We start from the raw sequence: 22,154 nt of genomic DNA, 5'->3' as shown, positions 1-22,154 counted from the left end.
CACATATCTGTCTTGCTTCTGCTGACTTTCATTCCTCTTCATATACTCTACAGAGTATACCTCCACCCGGCCAGGCTCTCTTCCACTTGCTCCTTACTCTTGCTACAGATCTAATCCACTGCATTAAAAACAAAAGAGGACAAAATCAATCATGGATTATTGTCTTTTCATATTAAAAAGTTTGTTATACATTTCAGTGAAATATTGTATTTTGTCTGTCGAGTCAAAAGCTCTTCTGTGACATTTTTTTAAATGAAATTAGACGAAACTGATAATACCTCCCTTAAAAGCCAAGATTCACCAAGAATACGAACACAGATGTTCCGGATATATTAACAAAATCTGAGCTTCCGAACACACGTGAACGCGTCGTGTGGCTCAGCCAATCACATTCAAAAGTCTCCATCGTCAACAGGAAGTGAAGGAAGCGTCCTTGGAGATGTTGTTAGGAGTGTTAATTTCACATCTTTCCCCTGTCTCTGTGCACAGTGCCTCTGTTAAAGAACTGACAGCGAACCGTTTCTTACACAGAGGTTAATGAGAGCAATATTTAAAGTTCGGAAGGTAAACTGCTCTGCGCTGAGCTCCTGAAAGCAACTACTTAGCTTGCTGAGCTAACGTTAAGCTAATGTTGAAATTAGCTGAGATGCTAACGCTAGATTATACAGCTTATTTCGCTTCTTTTCCTTACCGATCCTCATTGCTGTTCTCAGAGGGATTTTACGTTATTATGTATGGAGTGTGGCTTTAGCCCAAAAGCGCCTTGCTAAACAGTGTTGTTTATTGTACACATACACTTACAAGAAGTTAGATAATGAGTGAAATTTACCCCCTTAATGAGAAAACAAAAAATGCCGTGCTTAAAAAAGAGCTGTTGTCGCCATGTTATTGTGTCTCTACATTATGTTTTGTCTCTGCAGCAACCATGACTGCAGCTGCTCTCGTAGGAGACCAGCTGATCCTCGAAGAGGAATACGATGAGAACTACTTACCATCTGAACAAGGTACAACAGCGTCATTGAATTCAATTCACTTTCATTTATATAGCGCCAAATCACAACAATTGCCTCGAGGCGCTTTATATTGTAAGGTAAAGACCCTACAATAATTACAGAATAATTACAATAATTACTTTGATTGCTGAGAAAACCCAGCAATCAAAGTGACCCCTATGAGGAATCACTTGGCAACAGTGGGAAGGAAACACTCCCTTTTAACAGGAAGAAACCTCAGACAGTACCAGGCTCTGGGATGGGCAACCATCTGCCATGACCAGTTGGGGGTGAGGGGAGGGATACAGGACGGTGGTGCGGTGGTTAGCACTGCTGCCTCACAGTTAGAATACCATCTTGAAGGCCTGGGTTTGATTCCACCTTGGCCCAGGCCCCTCCCTCTCTCTCTCTCTGTGTGGAGTTTGCATGTTCTCCCCGTGTCTGCGTGGGTTTTCTCCGGGTACTCCGGTTTCCTCCCACAGTCCAAAGACATTCACTTACTGAGGTTATGTTAATTGGAAAACTAAATTGCCCATAGGTGTGAATGAGAGCATGAATGTGAGTGTGGATGTTGTCTGTCTCTCTGTGTTGGCCCTGCGACACCCTGTACTCTTCCTGTACAGGGTGTACCCTGCCTCTCGCCCTGTGTCAGCTGGGATAGGCGACCCTAAACAGGATAAGTGAATGGATGGATGAACCCAAGATCATCCACAACTGCAGTGCTGTATGGCTTAAATTCCAGAGGTCTGCAGCACTGTATGCTATATGATGGTGTGTAATTTGCCACTGCTGCATTCAGCTCTTCTTCTCTTCTGATCAGAAATCCAGGAGTACGCAAGAGAGATTGGCATTGACCCCAACAACGAGCCCGAGCTCCTGTGGCTGGCCAGGGAGGGCATCACTGCCCCTTTGCCTCCTGAATGGAAGCCTTGGTAAGTAAGAGGAGAGCAGCCCCTTTTCGCTTATGCTCGAGTCTAGCAAATTCAGGTGTTTTACAGCTGTGTGGTGAAGGAGTGGATGTTGGTGACCTTGCAACTCATTACAAGTGGTCTGTTATTGACACCTGAACATGCAAGTGTGTAGCAACTGGTTATTATTACTTGTAGATAGGTGCTAGATTAGATTAGCATACTAAATTAACATAGCCTTGCCTTTGAAATTCTGGCTCAGAGGTTTTATATATTTTAGCTTCATTGTGTCCTCAATGAGTGGTTTGCTGAGTTGTCTGTTATGTAGAGACACAACACTGGTTCATCCCTGCGTTAGGTGCCTTTTTATGCTTGAATGAGTCACAGGTCAGTGTTGAGCAGCTTAACAAACAGAAAGAAAAATGCAGCCAATGTCCAAACAAAAACTTTGAATGACCTTCAGAAAGCCTGGAGAACTACTGCTCAAGATCACTTTAAAATTTTACAAGAAAGTCTGGCTTCTAGGAAGGAAAATATAAAGAAGTGAGGGGTGGCTCAAGACTTTTGCACAGTACAGCAAACGGCCGCTTCTTCCTTTTTCCTTACCATAGCCAGGATGTGACAGGGGACATCTACTACTTCAACTTCTCCACGGGTCAGTCCACCTGGGATCACCCCTGTGACGAGCACTACCGACAGCAGGTGGCCCAGGAGCGTGAGCGAGCTCAGATGACAGCCACAGCTGGGGGCGCAGGAGTGAAGAAAGACAAGAAAAAGAAGAAAGAAAAGAAGGAGAAGAAAGAGAAGAAAAAGAAGGAGCTACTCAAAACTCCAGGGGTGAGTGACTCTATCTATCTATCTATCTATCTATCTATCTATCTATCTATCTATCTATCTATCTATCTATCTATCTATCTATCTGTCTATCGGTTTATTTCAATGTCTATTGCAATGTTGAAGGCCATCAGTTCATGTTTCACTTTTGTGCTGTACAGCATGATGATGCCTTCATAGTGTGAGCACAACGTTATCATCAGGTGTGGTCAGTTGCTGCTGATGTTTGAAATGTCTCTCAGGCCTTCCGTCTGTCTTTCAGTTAGATGTTAGATTCAACTCATTGTCATTGTGTGCACAAGGCACAAAACGAAATGTTCGTTCCAGATCTCTCATCCAGAGACGAGCATCTGCGGTCATGCAGCCAGAGACCGGCGCTACCGTTAGGCAATGTGGTTTAAGTGTCTTGCCCAAGGACACAACGCAGCGCAGGGACAGGGGCTTGCAACCTTCCGGCTGCAAGGCGAGCGCCTACCCACTGCGCCACTTCCACTTCAGTCCAGGAAATGTTGTGGAAAAAGTTAATAAATGGTCTCCTTTTATGTTTTGAATGTATTACAGATTTGTGGGCTAATGCGCTCCCAGTGCTGGTGCTAAATTCGGATAAATGGGAGTTACGTCAGAAAGAGCATCCGGCGTAAAAGCTTTGCCCAATCAAATATGTGAATCCATCTGCCCAGGCGACCCCTTGGGAAATAAGGGAGCCGCTGAAAGTATGATGTTTAAAAAATCCCAGTTGAGTCTATTTGCTACCAAATACAGTTTAGCAATAGCTGAACGCGAGCTAACGTTTGTCTGCATTTTTAAAAAGTTGTTGCAGATTTTTGTCCTTTAATTTTGTCCTCTAAAATGTCTTAGATACTAAAGGTTAGGCAGGGGCAATTTCAAACATAAAGGCATGAGTAGCTTTTACTTAGCAGTTAACTTCACACAGAGCTCACAGGTCACTTCGCTGACTGTGTTTCGTCTCCTGTAGGCCCTCAGTTCATCTCTGGGACCTCTACAGTCTTCGCTTACCGCCTTGGCTCCTCTGCGAGGTCTGGACGCCCCTGGCCAAAGCACTTTCTCTGGATCTGCACCTGCTCTGCGGGGGTCTCTCGGTAGCTCCGGTGGGCTGGAACCCCTCAAGACAACCCTACAGGTAAAAACCTCATACTAGATGAAGGATAAATTGATGTGCTTTTCACTCTTTTATCCCTGCCGACTGTCTTACAGTATATGCCATTTTCGGTTCATTCTTTTCCAGACTCCTCGAAGCAGTGGGGCAACCAGGATTTTTGGCAGTCAGCAGGAAGAGAGAGTATCACTTACTTTGCCCAGTTTTGATAGCGATGATGACAAAATCTCAGAAAACGAGGTTGGTTTGACTTCCTGTCGCTCCCGGAAATACACTTCTCGTCCTTCTGTAACCAGAAATTTTTTCCTTTCCAGCCAAGTCCTCGTGGTTCAGACAGACTATTGAAGAACCTCCACCTAGATTTGGATGCCCTCGGAGGAGGCCTAAAGTATGAGGTAGACAGGATAACTAGCTTTTTACAACTCAGCTTTATTATTAAAAAGATAGAACTAACATCATTGACCATTATGTGCCTACTACCTCCTACACGGTATTATGTGCTTCCGACATGTTAAGTTTCCTGTATGAATGTTTACTTCAGGACAGTGAAGCCAGTGGTGCAGCACCAGCCGAGGAGAGGACGGAGCCAGAGTTGCAGGATTTGGCCCCGTCTGGAGACCACAGCCCTGAACCGCCATCACAGCAAGTAAAAACGCACAACACCGCTTGTCATTCAGCCCCCGAGCATCATTTCTGTCTTTCTCGCTCTGAACTTTTAATGTTAAAACCTCTCTGCCATTTCTACCCCGCTCACCTGTGTGTGTGTCTTTGAACGGCCGCGGTGTTTTGTTTATTGCGACTTGGCCACGTGTGGCGCTTTCGAGGTATTATTATGATTGCGGACGTTAATGTTGTTTTTCTATTTTTAAACTCGAGGTTTTGCACAAAGATCAGAATGTGTATGTGAAGACTGGGGTCTCAGGTACCTTTCTTCTGGTAAAACTGCAGCGTGAGATATTTTGAAAATACACAGTGGGTGCTGTATTTTCACTATTTGCTTAACTTAAAGTATAATCATGTATAGGTGCTAATATAAGTGTGGTTATCAATACAATAGTGGACCTTTCTCATTGTCTCGTCTAACTGTGTTCTCTAAACCATGTGTTTTTCCTTCTCTTGTGTCTCTTTGACCTTTAAACCTCTCACCTTTGCACTGTGACCCGTGTGTGTTCCTGCAGCTGCTGTGCTGCTGGGATCTGTCCTACGGGCACGGCTGTTACTGTGTCTTCCTCTTTGTCCTGCTGTCCTCCTACTGCCACTGTTACTGCTTTGCTGTCTAAACAACAAGAGCATGGCTCATCACCATCAAAACTAATAATGATTTTTTTTTTCTTTTTTAAATTTACATCATTCACAGTGTAATTCCTTACCATCACCACTGAACAGTAAATCCTGTAAATCCTTTTCCTTGAAATATACATGTAATCTAAATAGGGCCAGATTTACTAATCAGGGCAAGTTAGATTAAAAAAAAATTCAGTTTTGTCTTCAGTAACTGAAGAGCTGCTCTACTGGGTTGAGTCAGGCGACTGGCATAGTGGAGGAATGCAACAGTTTCTGTAAAATATTTCAAAATTGTAATATCTGCTTGCAAAAGGGGCAAAAACTTTGTGGGAAATGTAAATGTAATGTAGAGTAGGTTGGAAGTAAAAAAATATCAAAGCATGACTGAACACAGGAAGGAGAAGTCACACTTAAAGGCTTGCAGGGATTTCTGATCAGTAGCCTGTATTTATTTTGCTTGTAACAAAAGCAGTCTGTTGTGTAGTTGTTGCTGTGTGCTGTCTGTGGTTCTGAAAAAAGGCAGGAAATTTAAGATTTCGTTAAAGATCATTTTTGATGAAAGCGATGCTTATGTGAAAGAAAGAGTTTACAAAAGCCTTTATCAGGGCAGACATGCAGGAGGTTGATTTCCCCTTCAAAATAAGAAAAAAAGGTTTCCTGGCAATCAGTGTGTACCGATGTTCCAAATAAATTAACATTGCTTAATATAGTTGCTGCTCTTGGTGGTGCACCTCTCGAGCAGCAACTAATGTTGACATGTGAAGATTAAAATGTGCCAAAACCATAATCTGTAGATGGACCCAGTAACCATTACATAACCCACTGCGTTAGTAAAGTCCAGCTGTGATGTTTCCATCTTTATACTGGATCTGAGAAAGGAAGGGATGCTGCATGCTCATACCCTGCTTTATCATCCTTTTTGACTCTAATGGTGACAGTACGTTACAAAATGAACATTATGCTGTCATTTTTTCATAGAGCTCTTTTTAACTAGACTTCTTTTCATGACCAGAGGAGTCGCCCTCTGCTGGCCATTAGAAGGAATCCAGGTTTAAGGCACTTTTACTTCTTTTATATACAGTTTGTGGTTTAAATACGCAGTTTTTAAATAATTGTAAATTTCTTAGTTGACTGATAGTTGACACTGGAGGAAACAATAAGGCCAGCTGTGAAAAAAAAAAAAAAAAAAGCTGTGTACATGAGGCTCCATTGCTAAGGTTTCATTACTTGTCTTTAGTAACTTCCAATATTTTTTTTTCACTAAAAGAAACCTTGCACCAAAACCATAACCATGGCCTAGTTTAATTTTGAAATGACAGAATTTCTTGTTGATTTAGCAGCACAAATGTGTACTGATTCAGTGCTGGAACAAGGAAATCACAGTCATAAAACATACCTGCTCAAACTTGCCTCTGTGTGTGTGCCTGTGTTTGAATGTGAGACCCAGAACAACAACCTTTGTATCTTTTGTTTGCGCAGACATGCATGTTCTCATTTGTTGCATTTATTTTTATGTGTTGACTGCCTAACGATGTGTCGGTTTTGCATGCAGTCATGTTTCAAGAACATCTCACCTCCACCATCTTTCACTTGATGGGGGGGCGGAGGGTCACAATCTTTTTTCTGCCTCCTTCCCTCACCTTACTTCCTCCTCCCCCTTCTCTCCCTTATGTCTCTGTACGCCTGGCTTTCTGCCTCTGTTTGGGACGGATGGACCGTTCTTCCTATTACCCTCCACCCAGGACTCTCTGAAGGGCCGCCACATCCACCTTTCTCCCCAGACAGGCAGTGGAAATCATGTCAGTGAGGAGGGGCCTGGTGCCGGTACCCCTGAACTTGAACACTCTGCTGAACATTCAGAAGAGGAGGTAGCAGAGGAGTTACGTGAGGAAGAGGAGGAAGAGCAGCAGGATAGACAGTTAGACAAGAATGAAAAAGGAGCAAAAGAGACAAAAGGAGATGTAGAAGATGAGCTGGTAGGTGGGGAGGAAGATAGAAAAAGCCAAGAGGATGTGAAAGAGGTGGAGGATGTTCAAAAAGGAAGTAATGCCGCTGTAGAGAATGAGACAGGGGAAGGGGAAGATGAGAGTGATGGGATAAAGGAGGAGTGCTGTGAAGATGAGAATGAAAATGAAGATGAAGACAGAGAGGGAAACGAAGCGGTGCAAAAAGTAGAAGAGGAATGTGAGGAAAGTAGCAATGAAGTCGTGAAGAAATGCTCTAACAGTGAACAAGATAGAGAGAATGAGGAGGAGGAGGAGGAGGAGGAGGAGGACAAAACCAACAAAGAGAGAGATAAGCTTGAGAAAACCATAAGTGATGGAGAGCAGAATGAGAGAAAGAAAGAGGAGATCGAGATTAATAGCAAAGGACGGCAGGAGGAGGAGAGCGATGGGGTTCTGGAGAGGTGCTCTCTAAGCCAGAGGAAACTGACAGAGAGTGATGAGGTGTTGGAAAGATGTGTGCAGAGCGAAGGAGAAGATACAGAGAGGGAGGGAGTGGAGATAGAGGATGACTCAGATGGCCAAAAAGCATCAGACAGCGAGGAGGAGGAGCAGGAGGAGGAGGAGGAGGAGGTCATTGAGGTGTTTAAAGAGGAAGCAGCTCATGTCCAACCAGCCAGTAATGCTTTCAAGATGAAAAATGTGACAAAAGATTCCTCCCTTGCTGCAGAGGTACGGTCCGATGTTGTACCTCTGTGTTGCCTCCCACCCTCCTACCAGCCCTAGTCTTGCCTGACTTTTGCAAGCAGGTGCATGTAGCTCTGAGACTCCAACTCCACTTGCTTAGGGGCTGCATTTCCTCTGCGACTTTACGTCATCATTCACACACTGCATGATAAATTGGGCAACAAGTCAATCCATTTGAGCCCCTGAGGACTGGATTGGAACATTTTACCATTGACAGTGTAGACTTTTTTTTAGCTTACGTGACCTTAGGTTGCTGGTTTAAGTTATTTGTTCAGACAAGACGCTCATGTCCCACCATCTTGCCCCTTACCTCCAGAGTCTGCTTGCTTCAGTTCCAGAATGATTTTACAGTGTGCCTGCCTGCTTGCACCCTGGCCTTGGTTGTGTTTGCATGTAGGCTTTGGCTTGGATTTACACTGAGTGTCTTTCTGTGGCTCTTTGGTATAGGCAGCATGCTTGGATGTCCAGTGTTGCTTGTGGGCAGTTTGGTTGTGTATACATGTGCAGTCAGGTTGCCATTCAGAACCGTTACCTTATCAGTGTGTGTATTATTGCAGGAGTCTGAAGCCAGTAAGCACATTGAGGGGGCTTCATCTTCCATAGATGACAAGGTATGCACTATAACTAATTTACCATTTGACCAACTAAAAAACACTAAAAAAAGAAAACCTCCAAGATGGTCACGGTCAAAAATCAAAACAGAAAAACTGTGACTCATTTCAAATTACAGTCCTTCATCCCAGAGATAAACAGATTTTGTGGCGACAATGACACTTTTTCTAGTTGTGATCCACAGATAGGCAAGCTTGGACAAGGTACGGTGATCTAAACGGTGTCAGATTATCAAAACATCTCCAGATGGTGTCATTTTCTTGCACAAATATTTGTGGATTTTGAATTAAATACAGCATGAGAGCATAGGAAAATACAGGCAATAGAGCTGGTTACAAAAAACAAGTGTTTGTCACAAACAAACAAACAAAAAAAAGTTTTTACAAAAACGGTAAAATAAATGTCTTTTTGTGGCTTGTAATTTCAAAATCCAAAAAGCTGCCCTTAGGTAAAGTTTCTTTTCACTGTCACATCCTTCTATAGAAAGTGGGATGTGGCCAAAGGGTTATGATGCAGATGAGTTCCTGTTATGGAAGTCATGGTAGTGTCTTTCTATACTAATACAGTGCCAGTCAAAAGTTTGGACACCCCTTCTCATTCAGTGTTTTAATTTTCTTTCCTACATTGTAAATTAATACTGAAGTCATCCAGACTATGAAGGGACGCATAAGGAATTCCATATGTATTTCTCCAGAGTCTGGATGACTTTAGTATTAATTTACAATGCAGACAATTTTTAAATAATGAAAAAACCACTGAATGAGAAGGTGTGTCCAAACTTTTGACTGGTACTGTACATATTTGTGCATATTTCTGCAGATGTATTTTTATTCTTCCAGTGAAAACAAAAAGAACATCACACCTTTTGAAAAGAAAAATCAATTTTAGCCAGCAGACAGGAACACTGTTCTATTTCTACATGCCAGAGGCATTTAAAGGCTTTATTATTGTTGCTCAAAGGAGAACACCTTGACATTTTTAGATTTTAAAGTCTATGTAGTCCCATTCCAAGTCCCGTGGCAGACTGGTGTATTCTGCCTTTCGCCCTATGGCAGCTGGGATAGGCTCCAGCTCCTCTATGACCCTGAATTGGATAGGCAAAAGAAGATGGATGGATGGATGGATGGATGGATGGAAGGAAGGAAGGAATTTCCTTTCCAAAGAGCTGATCAAACAACGCAATTTAAATCCAGGAGGCACTTCTACTTAAGCATTGTATTTTTGTCTGCCTCTTCATAATAATCTTGGTTTTGTATCTTTCAGCAGTTGCAGAAGGTTCTAGACATCGACTCTCTGTCTAATGCAGTCAGTCCAGTGGAAAAAGCTGACAGAGAAGAGGAAGAAGAGGAGAAAGGAGGAAAGGGGGAAAGGAAAGGAGGAGACGACAATGATAGGTGCCTTTTGTTTAAATGTAATTCCTGAAAAACCTCTGCTGTGCTCGGTCTAGGTTGCTTTATCCTTCTAAGAAGTTGCACTTCATAAGTTAGTCTCTTTTTTTCAGTAAAGAAACATGCAGCTACTGTCTCAAAAGAAAGCGGTACACTGTTGGAAAGTATACACAACTTGTCCATTCATAGAATGTGATGAACAGCTGCAACACCTTTAACTCTTTGACTTTAACTCTTTATTTTAGGCAGATTCTGGCCAAAGACAAAGACCTTTCTCCAGCCCATAAAGTTGACCGGTTCGTCCTTCACCAGTCCAGCCCTTCACCATCACCCTCCAGCTCCTCACATTCAGAGGAAGGAGTCAGCCATCAGCAAATGGCCCAGGGCCTCGGCATATCTCTGGGGCTAAAGAGGCCTGAAACTTCCAGGGGTCGACAGACACGGTTTTCGAACATCCAGCCTGATTTTGTTGAGCGCTCCTTAAAAAAACAAGAGAGCGCTTTGGAAGAAGAGCCAAGTGGGAAAGACGAGGAGAAGAAAAGGAGAGAAAAAGAAGAGGAGGAAGAGGAGGAGGAGAGGAAGAGGGTAGAGAGACAGGAGAAGAGACTGAAAGAAAGAGAGGAGATGGAGAGGGAAAGGAGCAAGGCTGACCAAGAAATGGAGGAGGAGAGGGAGCGCATAGTTATGGAAAAGGAGAAGAGGATCCGTCTCCTCCAGGAAGAGGTGAAAAGAGAAGAGGAGGAGGAGGAGATGAAACTGAAGGAGGCGACTGAGGAAAGACTGAGGTGGGAAGAGTTTATTACATTGTAGTCCTCAGCAAACTTCATTACAGCCACCCATCAAGTAACAGAAGTCAACAAATATAGCACCTTTAAATTTGTTTTGTTTTTTGTTGTTTACTTCCTGCTTTTTATTATTATCATATGAGGTATGAAACTAAGTTTCTTTATTTGCATGCATCTCCCCAGGGCTCTGCGGGACAATCTCCTGTCTAAAAGGAAAGAGGAGGAGGCCACGCTGAACGAGGAGTCTGACAGAATGATGGCGGAGCTCGGAGAGTCTGTGAAGAGGGAGAGGGAGCAGCAGCAACACAAACTCAGGTCACACTTAACACACATCAGAGCAGTCGTTCTTAAAACCCCATGAATTTATATCGTCATGTTGACGTGAACATGAAAAAAAAAAAACAATCCCTGTATTAACATCAGTGTCTGTGTCGTACGCTCAGGGAAGAGAGTGAAGTCCTGTTAAAGGAGTTACATGTTGCCCTAGAGGAAGAACAAACCGCAGTACGGGAAAGACTGGAGGCCCAGAAGAGGCAGGACATCGAGCATCTGAAGGCGGAGATAGAAGAGGAGCTGGAGACTGAGAGGAAGAAGCTCCAGAGAGAGAGGGAGGAGAAACTGGACTCTCTGAAACAGGAGGTAACTGCTGATGCTGGCCCTGGTCATTTTTCATTTTGTTTTTAAGTCATAAGTGAGTACCCCGAGACAGCTTGTCATTACAGCAATGATTCTTGGTCCCCTTGGTGATGCGGTACAGGAGCTCTATGTACACAAAGCACGGTGACGGTTGAGGATTTCAGCTTTCGTGGCCGTCTCCAAAAGTCACCGGAAAAACTCGCTAGATTAGTAATAACATAACCGAGGTGAATTTCTTTGTTCTGCCATCAAAATTATTCTGATGTTAAAGATTAGTTCCATGTGACTTTTGACCCTGAGCCCCACCAATGGGGTGCGCCACATTTCGAGAGTCACTGCTTTACAGAAATACTAGAGCATGAAACAGTGGTGCAAATAGCTCAGCAGTTGGAAAAAATTTCAATAAAAACAGAATGCGGTGATTTGCAAATCTCATAAACCCATATTTTATTTGTAATAGAACATAGAAAATGTATCAGATGTCTAAACAGAAAAAAACGTACAGCAGCAAAAGGCTGGAAAAGTAAGTGGTATTAAAAGGAAACAGCTGGAGGAACATTTTGCATCTAATTAGGTCAACGCTTCAGTGACTTGATTGGGTATAAAAAGAGCATCTTAGAGAGGCAGTTTCCCAGAAGATGGGGAGAGGGTCACCAATCTGCAAAAAAACTGCATCTGAAAATTGTGGAAAATCACCTGGCTGCATTAAAAACAGTCATGATTCTGTCATGGAGATTGCTGCATGGGCTCAGGAGCACGTTCAGAAATCACTGTCTGTGAACACAGCTCACTGTGCCATCCACAAATGCAGGTTAAACGTCTATCATACAAAGAAGAAGTCATATGTGAACATGATCCATCTTCTCTGGTCCAAAGTTTATTTAAAATGGACTGAGATGAAAGATGAAAGTCAAAAACTGTACTCCAGTCAAAAACTGGATCAGATGAATCGCTGCATCATCTGGAATATCCATCTTATCAGTGCTCAGTTCAAAAGTCTACATCTCCCAATGCACCCCCATTGGTGCCAATTCCATGGGGTTTGGCACCCCTCCAAGATCGCTTTAATTGCATTCAAACATCCCCACAACATTGACAGAACAAGCCACTATACTCAAAATTTGGGAATACATCAAGTGACACGTAACACACGAGTTTAGAGTTGGGGCTGTATATTTATAGCTGCTTTAATAATGAGCGAGGCCGTGTCATGCATGAAAAGTCATCCCGTTTTAGTAGAATTCTATTAAACGCTAACTCACAGACTGTGTGTCAGCTCACCTGTCTGAAGTAATGGACACAGATTTGCTTTTAGAGTCTGTCTCTTGTCTCAATGTGGGAGATAATTTATTATAAGTATGCGTATGACATTAATGCTGTTGTGTCACGTACAAATGTGCGCATTTCCCGTGCTTTGGAGAATCTTATGGATTAGTCTTGCTGTTGTCTGGTTCTGCAGGTATAATAAATAAATTCTAAAAAAAGACTTCTAGAAACAGCTGGAAGCAACAAACTAACTTTGGCTCTTGTTGACCTTTTGATAAATTTGTTTTATTGTAGTGAGCCTTGTTAATCTGGCAGGTCCCAGGCTCTGCCAGTAGCTGTAAATTTGAGTTCTTAGAAACTGTATTTATTCAAAGAGTCAAATGTTGCCCCTGTTATTTAGCAATCTGGACTGAAAAGCAAATGATGGACTCACACTAGATGTTTGCAGGTTAACCTGGATATTTGTTGTCTTGTGTAGGGAAAGGGACTCCAGAAGTCAAGCTTTATTATGTTCATTTTTATAACTCAGTCCCGTTAGCCTCCTCAGCACAGCTCTATTTTTAAGATGTTTTCTAGAGTTAGACTCACCCAGAGCAAGGATTCTTCATGATGGTATTAACAACATATATTGTGTTATAAATCCATGACAATTTCCCTTTTTTGGACCTAAATTCTTGGCATCACTTTACAGTTGCGGCTTTGTTTATTTTTTGTAAAGGCAGCAAAGACAGACGTTGCCAGGAGCAAAAGTGTTTCCATTTGAACTGACAAATTATCTCTGTGGCTGCATTTTGCTACTTTGATGTAATAATGTAAACATCAAAAACAACACAGGATCCAAAAGTTTGCTTTGATAGTACACGGTGGCAGGGAACACAGCAAACACGGGTTAATGATCCGTCTGTGTTTGCACTTTTCTGTCTGTATAAAGGTCAAAAGCACAGAGAGGAGGAGGGAGCTGATGATGAGCCCACGGCCTGAGCTGCAACTGGCTGAGTACCACCGAGAGGTTAGAGGACACGCATTCATGTACAATATTACATCATCATCATCTTTGTGAATATGAGTACAAGTAACATTAGAACTGTTGTTGCTTTTTTTTTGTTCCTGTACCACCGCCCAGTTGACCGATGTGCTCCAGGAAGTCCGAGAGGAAGTGCAGCGGGATCACGAGAGGAAGCTGGAGCAGTTGAGGGATGACCACAGGAGAGAGATTAACAGCATAAGAGAGAAATACCTGGATGAGGTCAGGGGGTGTTGCAGATTTAGCTGGTGCAAGCTCTTGTCACGTACAATTTGCAGCTGCTGAAAACAGAACTATATATGCATTTAAACTGATGAGTAGCTTTTTAAATTCAAAATGTTCGTCGGCAAAGAGGCTCAAAATCATTACTAACACTCCAAATCTTTTTAATCCTACAGAGTATTTAGTTTTTATTAAAAAGAGAAAATTGATATGCTTACAGTGATCTTTTTTGATGGCTGGAAACCTTGTTAGAGTCAAAAGGGACCTTTTATGCTTCTCATTTTATGTGCACTCTTACAATGGCAGATGCTCATAAACACATAGCCAGTGTTTCAAGTAATGAACTCAACTTATGCACAAGTAATCCCCATGAGCCAAAAGATATTCAGAAAGAGCCCGGCCAATATAGCACCTTCAAGGCCAATATCGATACTTGGCGATTTAAAAATCCAATATATCATTCAATATTTTTTTCTTTCAGATACAAAAATAATAAACAGCTTTTCCCAACATTTGTTATGTAGAGTTATTTATGACAAATGGTGATATGAAAATAATGTTTTACTATCACAAGTCGTTTTACCCCCTGCCTGACTCTGCTCAGCTCAGCTCAGATCAGCTGTTTGTGTTTGTGCTGTTCCAAACAGGAGACTGCCCTCTGGTGGACAAACTATGCAACATCAATAGTCATAATAAGGTTGAAGGGTGCTTCTCCCTTCTTTACTTTCTAATATATTGCCAATACCAAAATAATAGATAATGCCAGCCCAGGCTCAACTTCAGATTGCTCTACACACTCTTGGCTTCATATCATATCAATAAGAACAGATTTCCCTAATATGATCACTTCAGGCACAAACGCCCCATTTACCTGCTGTTTCCATCTACTGTTTACAAGGAGCTAATCAGATTTGTCAGAAGAAGGCTGGGTTAAAGGGTGGAGGGCCTTTAAGAGGAGCTAAACGAGTTACTCTAATAGAGTCCATGAAAAAAAAAATATGGAAATGAGGACAAAAGGTTACCTTTAAAACAAAAGAATGTAAAGAGCTTTTCTCAGATTGTCTGTTTTGTGTTTAATTTAAAAAGCAGAATAGTATAAGAGGTTTTTGCCTCAAAGCTTTCAGTGCTCAGTTTTTACAGTCAAGCAAGATACAAGATCAGTCATGTCATCGTGTCTGTGTCTTAGGAGACTGCTCAGAGGGAGCGCTTGCTGTCCACTCTGCAGGAGGACAGAGAGCATCTCCAAGCCTCACATGCCGTCCAACTGGAGAAACTCCGCTTACAGCTGGATGCACAGATACAAAAGACTGAGCTGGCACACTCACGCAAGTTAAGACAGGGCAGACACACACATTCACTAACTCTGCAGTGGGGTTTATAAAATGTCTGCCAAGCTATCATGAGGAAGGGTAAAGGTGAGCCTTTTCTGAAATGAAGTCATCTTATTTCTTTGTGCAGGAGTCAGAGCTGCAGGATTTGGCGGATCAATTGGAGCTGAGAGCCAAAGAGCTTAAGAGCCAGGAGGCCATGCTGCAGACCAAGGTCTCGCTTAAACAATGTATGCTCTGCTGGCACTTAGCTGAACTACATGGACTAATCATTTCTGCCTCCTATCAGGCGTCAGATCTGAAGAGGAGGAGGAAGTTGCTTGGAGAAGAGGAGCAGGAAGTGGACAGACAGCTAGAGGTACGAAATCATACTTTTTCCTAATAAATAGATTATATTCACTCGCTTTGTGATCTGCACACTTTCTTTTACCTTCCTACAGGCCTTACCTCGGCTGATCCAGGAAAGAGACCGGCTGAGGGAACAGCTGGAGAGGATGAGAGAGGAGAAAGCTCAAGCCCGAGAACTCATCCACAGAGCCAGGGAGGAGAGGAGTGAAGCCAAAGAGGAGGAGGAGAGGCTGAGGGAGGAGTTAGACAGAGCCAGGGAAGAGAGCAGGAGAGCCAGGGAGGACAAGGAGCAACTGGAGAACAAGGTGGCGCTGCTGCAGGAGAGATGTGACCGCCTCAGCCGCAGAGTCAGGTGGAGGTTTCCTACACTAACAGCTTTCAAACTACATGCTCAGATTTGTCATAGTATTAAATGGCAAAATTACAGTAGAAGTAAATGTTTTGTTGTAAATGTGTCCACATGAAAAGTATGCTGCTGTTGTTTTGTCAGCGAGCTGGAACGAGGCCAAGGGGCGAGCACGTCCACCAGACAAGAGCAGGACACAAAGAAGGCAGAGAAGGTGACGACGCCCTGCAGTGACAAAGGAGACACATCACTGCATGCAGATGACCTGGAGGAGCCACCGCTCTCCCCTATACCTGACAGCCACAGCAGCATGGACGAGTAAGGGGAGCACAGACGGAGTACAAACCAGTTCAGTTTAGTCACAAATTAATTAAAATACAAACTCCAACACAATAATAATTAAAATAGTTAAATGTGAAATGGGACTCCCCAAACGCTAACCACAGCTTATAAATAGCTTATAAACATATAAACACACCTCAGTACCTGATCATCATGATGCTTGATCAGGCTTATAGTATTTAAATGAAGCAAGGAATATCACTCATACAGAGTGTGACATAATAGAGTACCCAGTGTCTGATGTAAAGAAAATTCAAGACCATACGAATAAACCCCCTTTCTAATAATCCCAATATCTAAAATCTAAACTAAACTAATACGATTTGAGAAACACACACACATAAACAAATAAATAAGAATTCAGAATTCATCGTTTTCCCAGCGTCCCGCGTGCCAACAGCAAGTGAGTAAAGTAATAAAATCATTAAGATGTGTTTGTTACAGAGCAGAGACAAAGCAACAGGAGCATATTTAAATCATAATGATTGTTGGCTGATCTGAGCCCATCTTGTCTTGATGACTTCATCTCTTCCTTCCATAATATGGAAATCAGTACAGTTATAAATTCTTATGGATTAATGCTTGCTTATGGTTTAGCACTTTGAAGAATTTGTAGCTACTCTTGAGTTCTAATGTTTGTATAATAGCATTATTAAAGCATGCAAGTTTGGATTCAGACTTGTAGTGTGTGTGTATCTACAACAGCTCCCATCCTCACAGATGTTCTACGTGTGCAGGTTCCGGCGGTACATCTCCTCACACGGCACCTCCATCCAGAAGACCAAACTCTTCCTGGAGAGGGAGAGCAGCCGGCTGATGGAGAGGCAGGCGGCACTGCAGGCAGCCCAGGCCCCCAGTCAGGGAGGAGCGACCGAGGAGATGATAAGAAGCCTTCAGCAGGTATGGTGGCGCGGGACGTGTCGGATCTTTATTGATCAATCGACTGATTTTTAAAACAAGATGTAAACGTCCCCTTGTTGTGTCAGGAGGCCAGCAGTGTGGCGGAGCTGCAGCAGACCGTTCAGAGAGGAAACAGTCTCCTGCAGAGGAAAGAGGAGCACCTTCAGCAGCTGGAGAGCTCTATAGCCAAAGAGGTCAGGAGGTCATCAGCCTGCATTCTGTGTGCTCATTTAAAGTGATGCATAGAATATGTTTATGTAATGTATAATCTTATCTTCTAGTAATTTAGGATCATCCAAGAGCCACGCTAAACAGCTTGATACCATTTGCTTTATGTACAACTATGAAATGTGTCTCAGTGGATTGGGAGTATCACCTGGATTGGATTTAAGTGTAGCAAAGGGAATTTTTACTTTAAACGAGATGTCTTGATGACTGTAACGCCTCGGTGCCTTTTCTACCCAGCTGCTGTTTGAGGATTTGTCTCGGCTCGCCGGAGAAAGGAGGGTGACCTTTGATGTGACTGAGTCAGACCTCAGCAGCACTGTGGAGCCGCCGGATGGGACAGGTAACCCATACTTACCAGCTCGCTCACTGAGCACACAAAACAAAGGAATCAAAATGGCTTTTTAATTCAGTCTAAATGCTAAATTTCAACATGTGACCCAGCACTGTGGGCCTTGCCTCATTCCCTCTCTGTTGGGGTTCAGCTTTCCCCTTTAATTAATCAGCTGTCTGTATGTTTGAACTGAGGGTCAGTGTTCCTGGAATATGTGTCAGTATTAAACAGCCTTAATAGCGTCAAAGCTATTGATACTGCAGCCTAAAAAGGTGTAAAATAAGCAGATGTTGTCAATCCTCTTTATTACTCTTGCTTCTGTTTAGGCCTTGGTAACATTTATGCAGCCTGTGACAAATAAAGAAAAGAATGCACCATTTTTCTTTCATGACAGATGATGTAATATAGAAGTACAGAAGGAGACTAATGGAGAATCTTTGCTTCTTCTCGCCATCGTTGCAGACTAAACATTCTTAATATTGTCAAATCCAGCTGGTGTCAAGAAATGAGAAAAGAAACAGCCGCATCACTGATGACTACACACAACTATAAACTTGCTCAATGATGACAGTTGCCAGCATGAAACAGTATCATCTGAGCATATATGTTACAAAAAGAGTGTTTGATGTAATTCAGAGTTACTGTATCAGTGACCACCATGCTGCATTTTACCCTTGCATCTCTCACTCATGCACAACATACCTAAACTTTTAGAACCGCTCTTTAGCTCTAAGGCTTAAATATTTTTGTGATTTAAGCCTTGCAAGTATGGTTCCCATAATTTAGATTTTTGACCATGCAAATAGGAATCCCATTGTTACAGGCCATTAGGTAACTGTATGGCTGTAGTGAGAGCTTGGCTTGCATTGCCAGCTGGAAGTCAGACCCATTCCCAGTGGGAGTTGGACTCCACCAGGGCTGTCCTTTGTCACTGATTTCCTTTGTTTATAACTCACTGACAGAATTTTTTGGTGCAGACAAGTGGCGAAGGGTTTCTGCTTTCATGGCTTTGGGATCGCCTCTCTACTTTTTGCAGATGGTGAGGTTCTGTCAGCTTCTACAGACAGTGACCTTCAGCTCACACTGGGGCAGCTTGCAGCCCAGTGTGAAGCAGCAGGAATGAGAATTAACACCTCCAAGTCTGAGGCCATGGTTCTCAGCTGGTAAAGGGTGGAGTGTCTACTCCATGTCAGGGAAGAGTTACTGCCCCAAATGAAGGAATTTAAGTATCTCAGGGTCTTGTTCACAAGTGAATGAAGGGGGAGTCTGCATCCCATCTGCATCCCTGCCGATGCTGTACTGGTCTGTTGTGGTGAAGAGAAAGCCGAATGTAAAAGTGAAGCTGTTGATTTACTGCTTGATCTACGTTCCTACCTTCACCTATGGCCATGAGCTCTGGGTAGTGACTCAAAGAATGAGATTGTGGATACAAGCAGACATGAGCTTGACTGAAGGGTGGCTGTGCTCTCCCTTACAGATAGGATAGGGAGGTTGCTCATTCATAAGGAGCTCCGAGTAGAGCTGTTACTTCTTCACATTGAAAGGAGCCAATTGAGGTGGTTCGAGCATCAATCTAGGTTGCCTCCTGGACGCTTCTTAGGTGAGGTATTTTTGGACATTCCCTACCAGCAGGAGGCCCCAGGCAGAGACAAGAGATCAATCTCTATAGGCTGTTGCCCCTGCAAACCATCCCCGGATAAGCAGCAGAAAATGGACAGACAGGAAGTAATATGGTTCCATGTAAACTATATTGCCAAAAGTATTCGCTTGTCTTTGCAGCTATAACAGCTTCTGGGGAAGGCTTTTTACAAGGTTTAGGAGTGTGTTGATGTAGCATTTATGAGGTCAGACACTGATGTTGGATGAGAAGGCCTGGCTCACAGTGTCTGCTCTAATTCATCTCAAAGGTGTTCTATCAGGTTGAGGTCAGGAGTCTGTGCAGCCCAGTCAAGTTCTTCCACACCAAATGCAAACAACAAAAACATTGTCACATACACATTCATGTAGTGAAATTTAGTCTCTTCATTTAACCCATCATGCAAGCAGCACACACACAGCACAACATGCAGAGCAGGCGGCAGCTAGAAAACACCCGGAGAGCATCTGGGGGGGTTAAGGGCCTTGCTCAAGGGCCCACAGTGGTGTACTCAGAGTAGAGACATGCAGCACTTCAACATTCCAATACCAATGCCAGTCTGAGGGTGCTCAGCATCCACTGACCCCACGCTGTCATTTTATGTGACCTACCACTTCATGGCTGAGTTGCTATCATTCCCAATTGCTTCCACTTTGTTATAATACCACTAACAGTGGTTTTCCACTGACTGTGGAATATTTAGTAGCAAGAAAATTGCACAACTGGACTTGTTCCATAGGTACCATCCTATCACGGTACCTCGCTGGAATTCACTGAGCTCCTGAGAGTGACCCATTCATGCTTGTAGAGGCAGTCTGCGTGCCTAGGTGCTTGGTTTTATATACCTGTGGCCATAGAAGTGATTGGAAAACCTGAATTCAGTGTGAGTGAAAACTTAATATAGTGTAGCTGTAAGTAAAAAAGAAAAAAAAAAAAAACGCCTCTTTCACAGTGTGCTGAATTAGCAGCTGTGTTTATAATCAACCTATAATATCAGTGGATTACTTTGATACTGAAGAAAATGTATAATGGAAAGCCAGTGCATTTAAAAAAGCTAAAGCATACCTTACTATCTAGAAAGAGAGGATATTTTCCTAATTTCTTTTAGATAAATCATAACTTTTTGACGCAGACTGCAGCAATCTCATGCTGTTTCAAATGACCTTAACTGTCCCTTATGAGTTATGAGTTGTGTGTCAGAGCCTGTTTTTGTATATAAACTTCACAAATCAGCAATTAGCATGATAGTAAATAATTCTGTCTCTAGTGCCTCCCAGGGAGCTGCTTCTTACTCACCTCTGCAAATCTCTGTTCTCCTCCTCCCTTTTTCTTCAGGTCATCCCATCGTTCCAGGCAAAGTCCAGGAATTAGCAGAGTCCCTGCAGCAGATCTCAGGCCAGCTCAACACTGTCCTGAGCACCTTGGGTTCACTGACCCAGAGGCAGAGTGCCACGCCTTACGCAGCTTTCCCTCCACCTCTGTCTCATCCTCACTCCACCCTAGCTCCCACCTCCTCCACCCCTGCCCCTGTCGTTCCTCAGACTCTCAACCTGGGAACCAGCTCCTTAGCCCCACCTCCTCCGGCGAGGCTGTCAGAGCCGCCGTGGAGCTGGGCAACTCAGAGCAGCTCTGCAGCCTCCCCATTCTTCAGCACCCCCATCGGCAGTGAGCTAAGGGCATCTGAGGACCTCCTCAACAGCCGCTGGAGCCAGATATTCCCCGGTACGTTGTTGAATGAACCGAGCACCAATAAATGGCACTTCATAAGAAAATGACTATTGTGTGGAATTGATTGTTGTTCTCTTCTCCAGGAGCAGCTGTTGACCCACTTGTTTCCAGCACCACAAGAACCACCTCAGCTTACTCATCATATTCTCCTTTGAGGTACTGCAACCTGCAGTACACCTTTAATGATGCCATATAGTAGAAATTACACACAAATACTGACTGTTTTAAATGTACTTACAACAACTCTTAATTGTGTGTCTAAGTGAACACAGCCGGGGCCTTCACTCCACGGCGAGATCGGCCGAAATGGACGGCCAAAGGCTGCAGGGGCTGATAGACGGCAACAAGAAGTGGCTGGAGATGCGCAAGAAAGACGCCAGCATGTATCCTTCTATCACTCTAACACAGAGAAATATTAGTGCTGGAAAGAATACACAATCCATCCTCTAGTTTTTACTTTTTATCCTTTCCGCTTGTCTGATAACAGTTTACTACATCGCGTTGCTTCCATCTGTATTCTAAAGCTCACCGTCCGTACCTGTCGTCTTTAACTCCACCCTTCAGACCTCTGTTCACTCGCTATCGGGCTCCCTCCTCAAAGAGCGGACTGGTCCAGCTGGGTCTGGATGATAACAATCAGATCAGAGTCTATCATTACTGAGGACGTGACGCACAGTCTCCCTCTGCCGTGACTGTTACTGAGGACTTTGGAGTATTAATGACTGTGATATTGTGATGTTTACATTCCATTTTTTTTATTGTGTTGGTGCAAAGGTTTTCAGGGATAGTTCAGCCTCTTCTACTGTGATTGGAGGGAGGGAGTTACGGCAGAAGATGCAGCTGTTCATTCACTGTGTTTTAAAGGGTTAGTTTACTTTGACAGGTTGGAGTTGTGTGCAGGACAATCACGGAGAAGTATCCTGCTTCTCTTTTGCTAATAACTTTCCCTCCAGAACATGGCCTGATAGAGTTTAACTGCTTTTGTGATGCACTTTTTTTTTAACGTCTAATATTATCGTCCTTTTTACATAATTTCCTTATTGTTTTTGTAAAGATCGTGAAGCCAATCAACTTTTTAAAATGTCTCCCTGTGTTTGCATATCAGTAATAGCTGTTGACTAGTTGTGCCTATTATATATTTGTGTAAATTATATTGTATTTTTCTATGAAATATTTTAATAAAGCATTTTTAATCCAAGTTTTGATGGT

The 22,154-nt window shown here is 43.1% G+C and overlaps 1 protein-coding gene across 4 annotated transcripts; it reads left to right on the top strand.

Annotated features, from left to right (window-relative positions):
- Positions 1 to 412: 412 nt before the first annotated feature.
- Positions 413 to 22,124, top strand: cep164 (centrosomal protein 164). 4 transcript variants are annotated; one of them, XM_030745394.1, is made up of 28 exons: positions 413 to 564; positions 921 to 1,004; positions 1,813 to 1,924; positions 2,512 to 2,737; positions 3,711 to 3,875; positions 3,981 to 4,091; positions 4,166 to 4,246; positions 4,393 to 4,497; positions 6,878 to 7,810; positions 8,383 to 8,436; positions 9,701 to 9,831; positions 10,071 to 10,610; positions 10,794 to 10,925; positions 11,054 to 11,249; positions 13,444 to 13,521; positions 13,636 to 13,758; positions 14,945 to 15,088; positions 15,217 to 15,300; positions 15,376 to 15,444; positions 15,527 to 15,786; positions 15,925 to 16,098; positions 16,860 to 17,022; positions 17,109 to 17,216; positions 17,488 to 17,590; positions 20,553 to 20,939; positions 21,029 to 21,101; positions 21,209 to 21,328; positions 21,510 to 22,124. In XM_030745394.1, the coding sequence occupies exons 2-28, from the start codon at positions 926 to 928 to the stop codon at positions 21,604 to 21,606; spliced, it is 4,848 nt and encodes a 1,615-aa protein (XP_030601254.1). In that variant the 5' UTR covers positions 413 to 564; positions 921 to 925; the 3' UTR covers positions 21,607 to 22,124. The 4 variants fall into 4 exon arrangements, with proteins under 4 accessions (XP_030601254.1, XP_030601256.1, XP_030601255.1 ...); XM_030745396.1 differs by lacking the exon at positions 6,878 to 7,810 and having other exon boundaries at positions 9,704 to 9,831; XM_030745395.1 differs by lacking the exon at positions 6,878 to 7,810.
- Positions 22,125 to 22,154: the final 30 nt, after the last annotated feature.

This window comes from Archocentrus centrarchus, chromosome 13 (assembly GCF_007364275.1).
Source record: "Archocentrus centrarchus isolate MPI-CPG fArcCen1 chromosome 13, fArcCen1, whole genome shotgun sequence".
NCBI lineage: Eukaryota > Metazoa > Chordata > Actinopteri > Cichliformes > Cichlidae > Archocentrus > Archocentrus centrarchus.
Note: the sequence above shows the minus strand (reverse complement) of the source record. Positions and strands in the feature narration are given on the sequence as shown.

Coding starts and splice junctions, on each gene's coding strand:
- cep164 (XM_030745394.1), top strand. CDS start 926: ATGACTGCAGCTGCTCTCGTAGGAGACCAGCTGATCCTCGAAGAGGAA. Junction 9,832..10,070: donor GGAGGAGACGACAATGATAG/GTGCCTTTTGTT, acceptor TCTTTATTTTAG/GCAGATTCTGGCCAAAGACA. Junction 15,089..15,216: donor AGCTGGCACACTCACGCAAG/TTAAGACAGGGC, acceptor TTCTTTGTGCAG/GAGTCAGAGCTGCAGGATTT.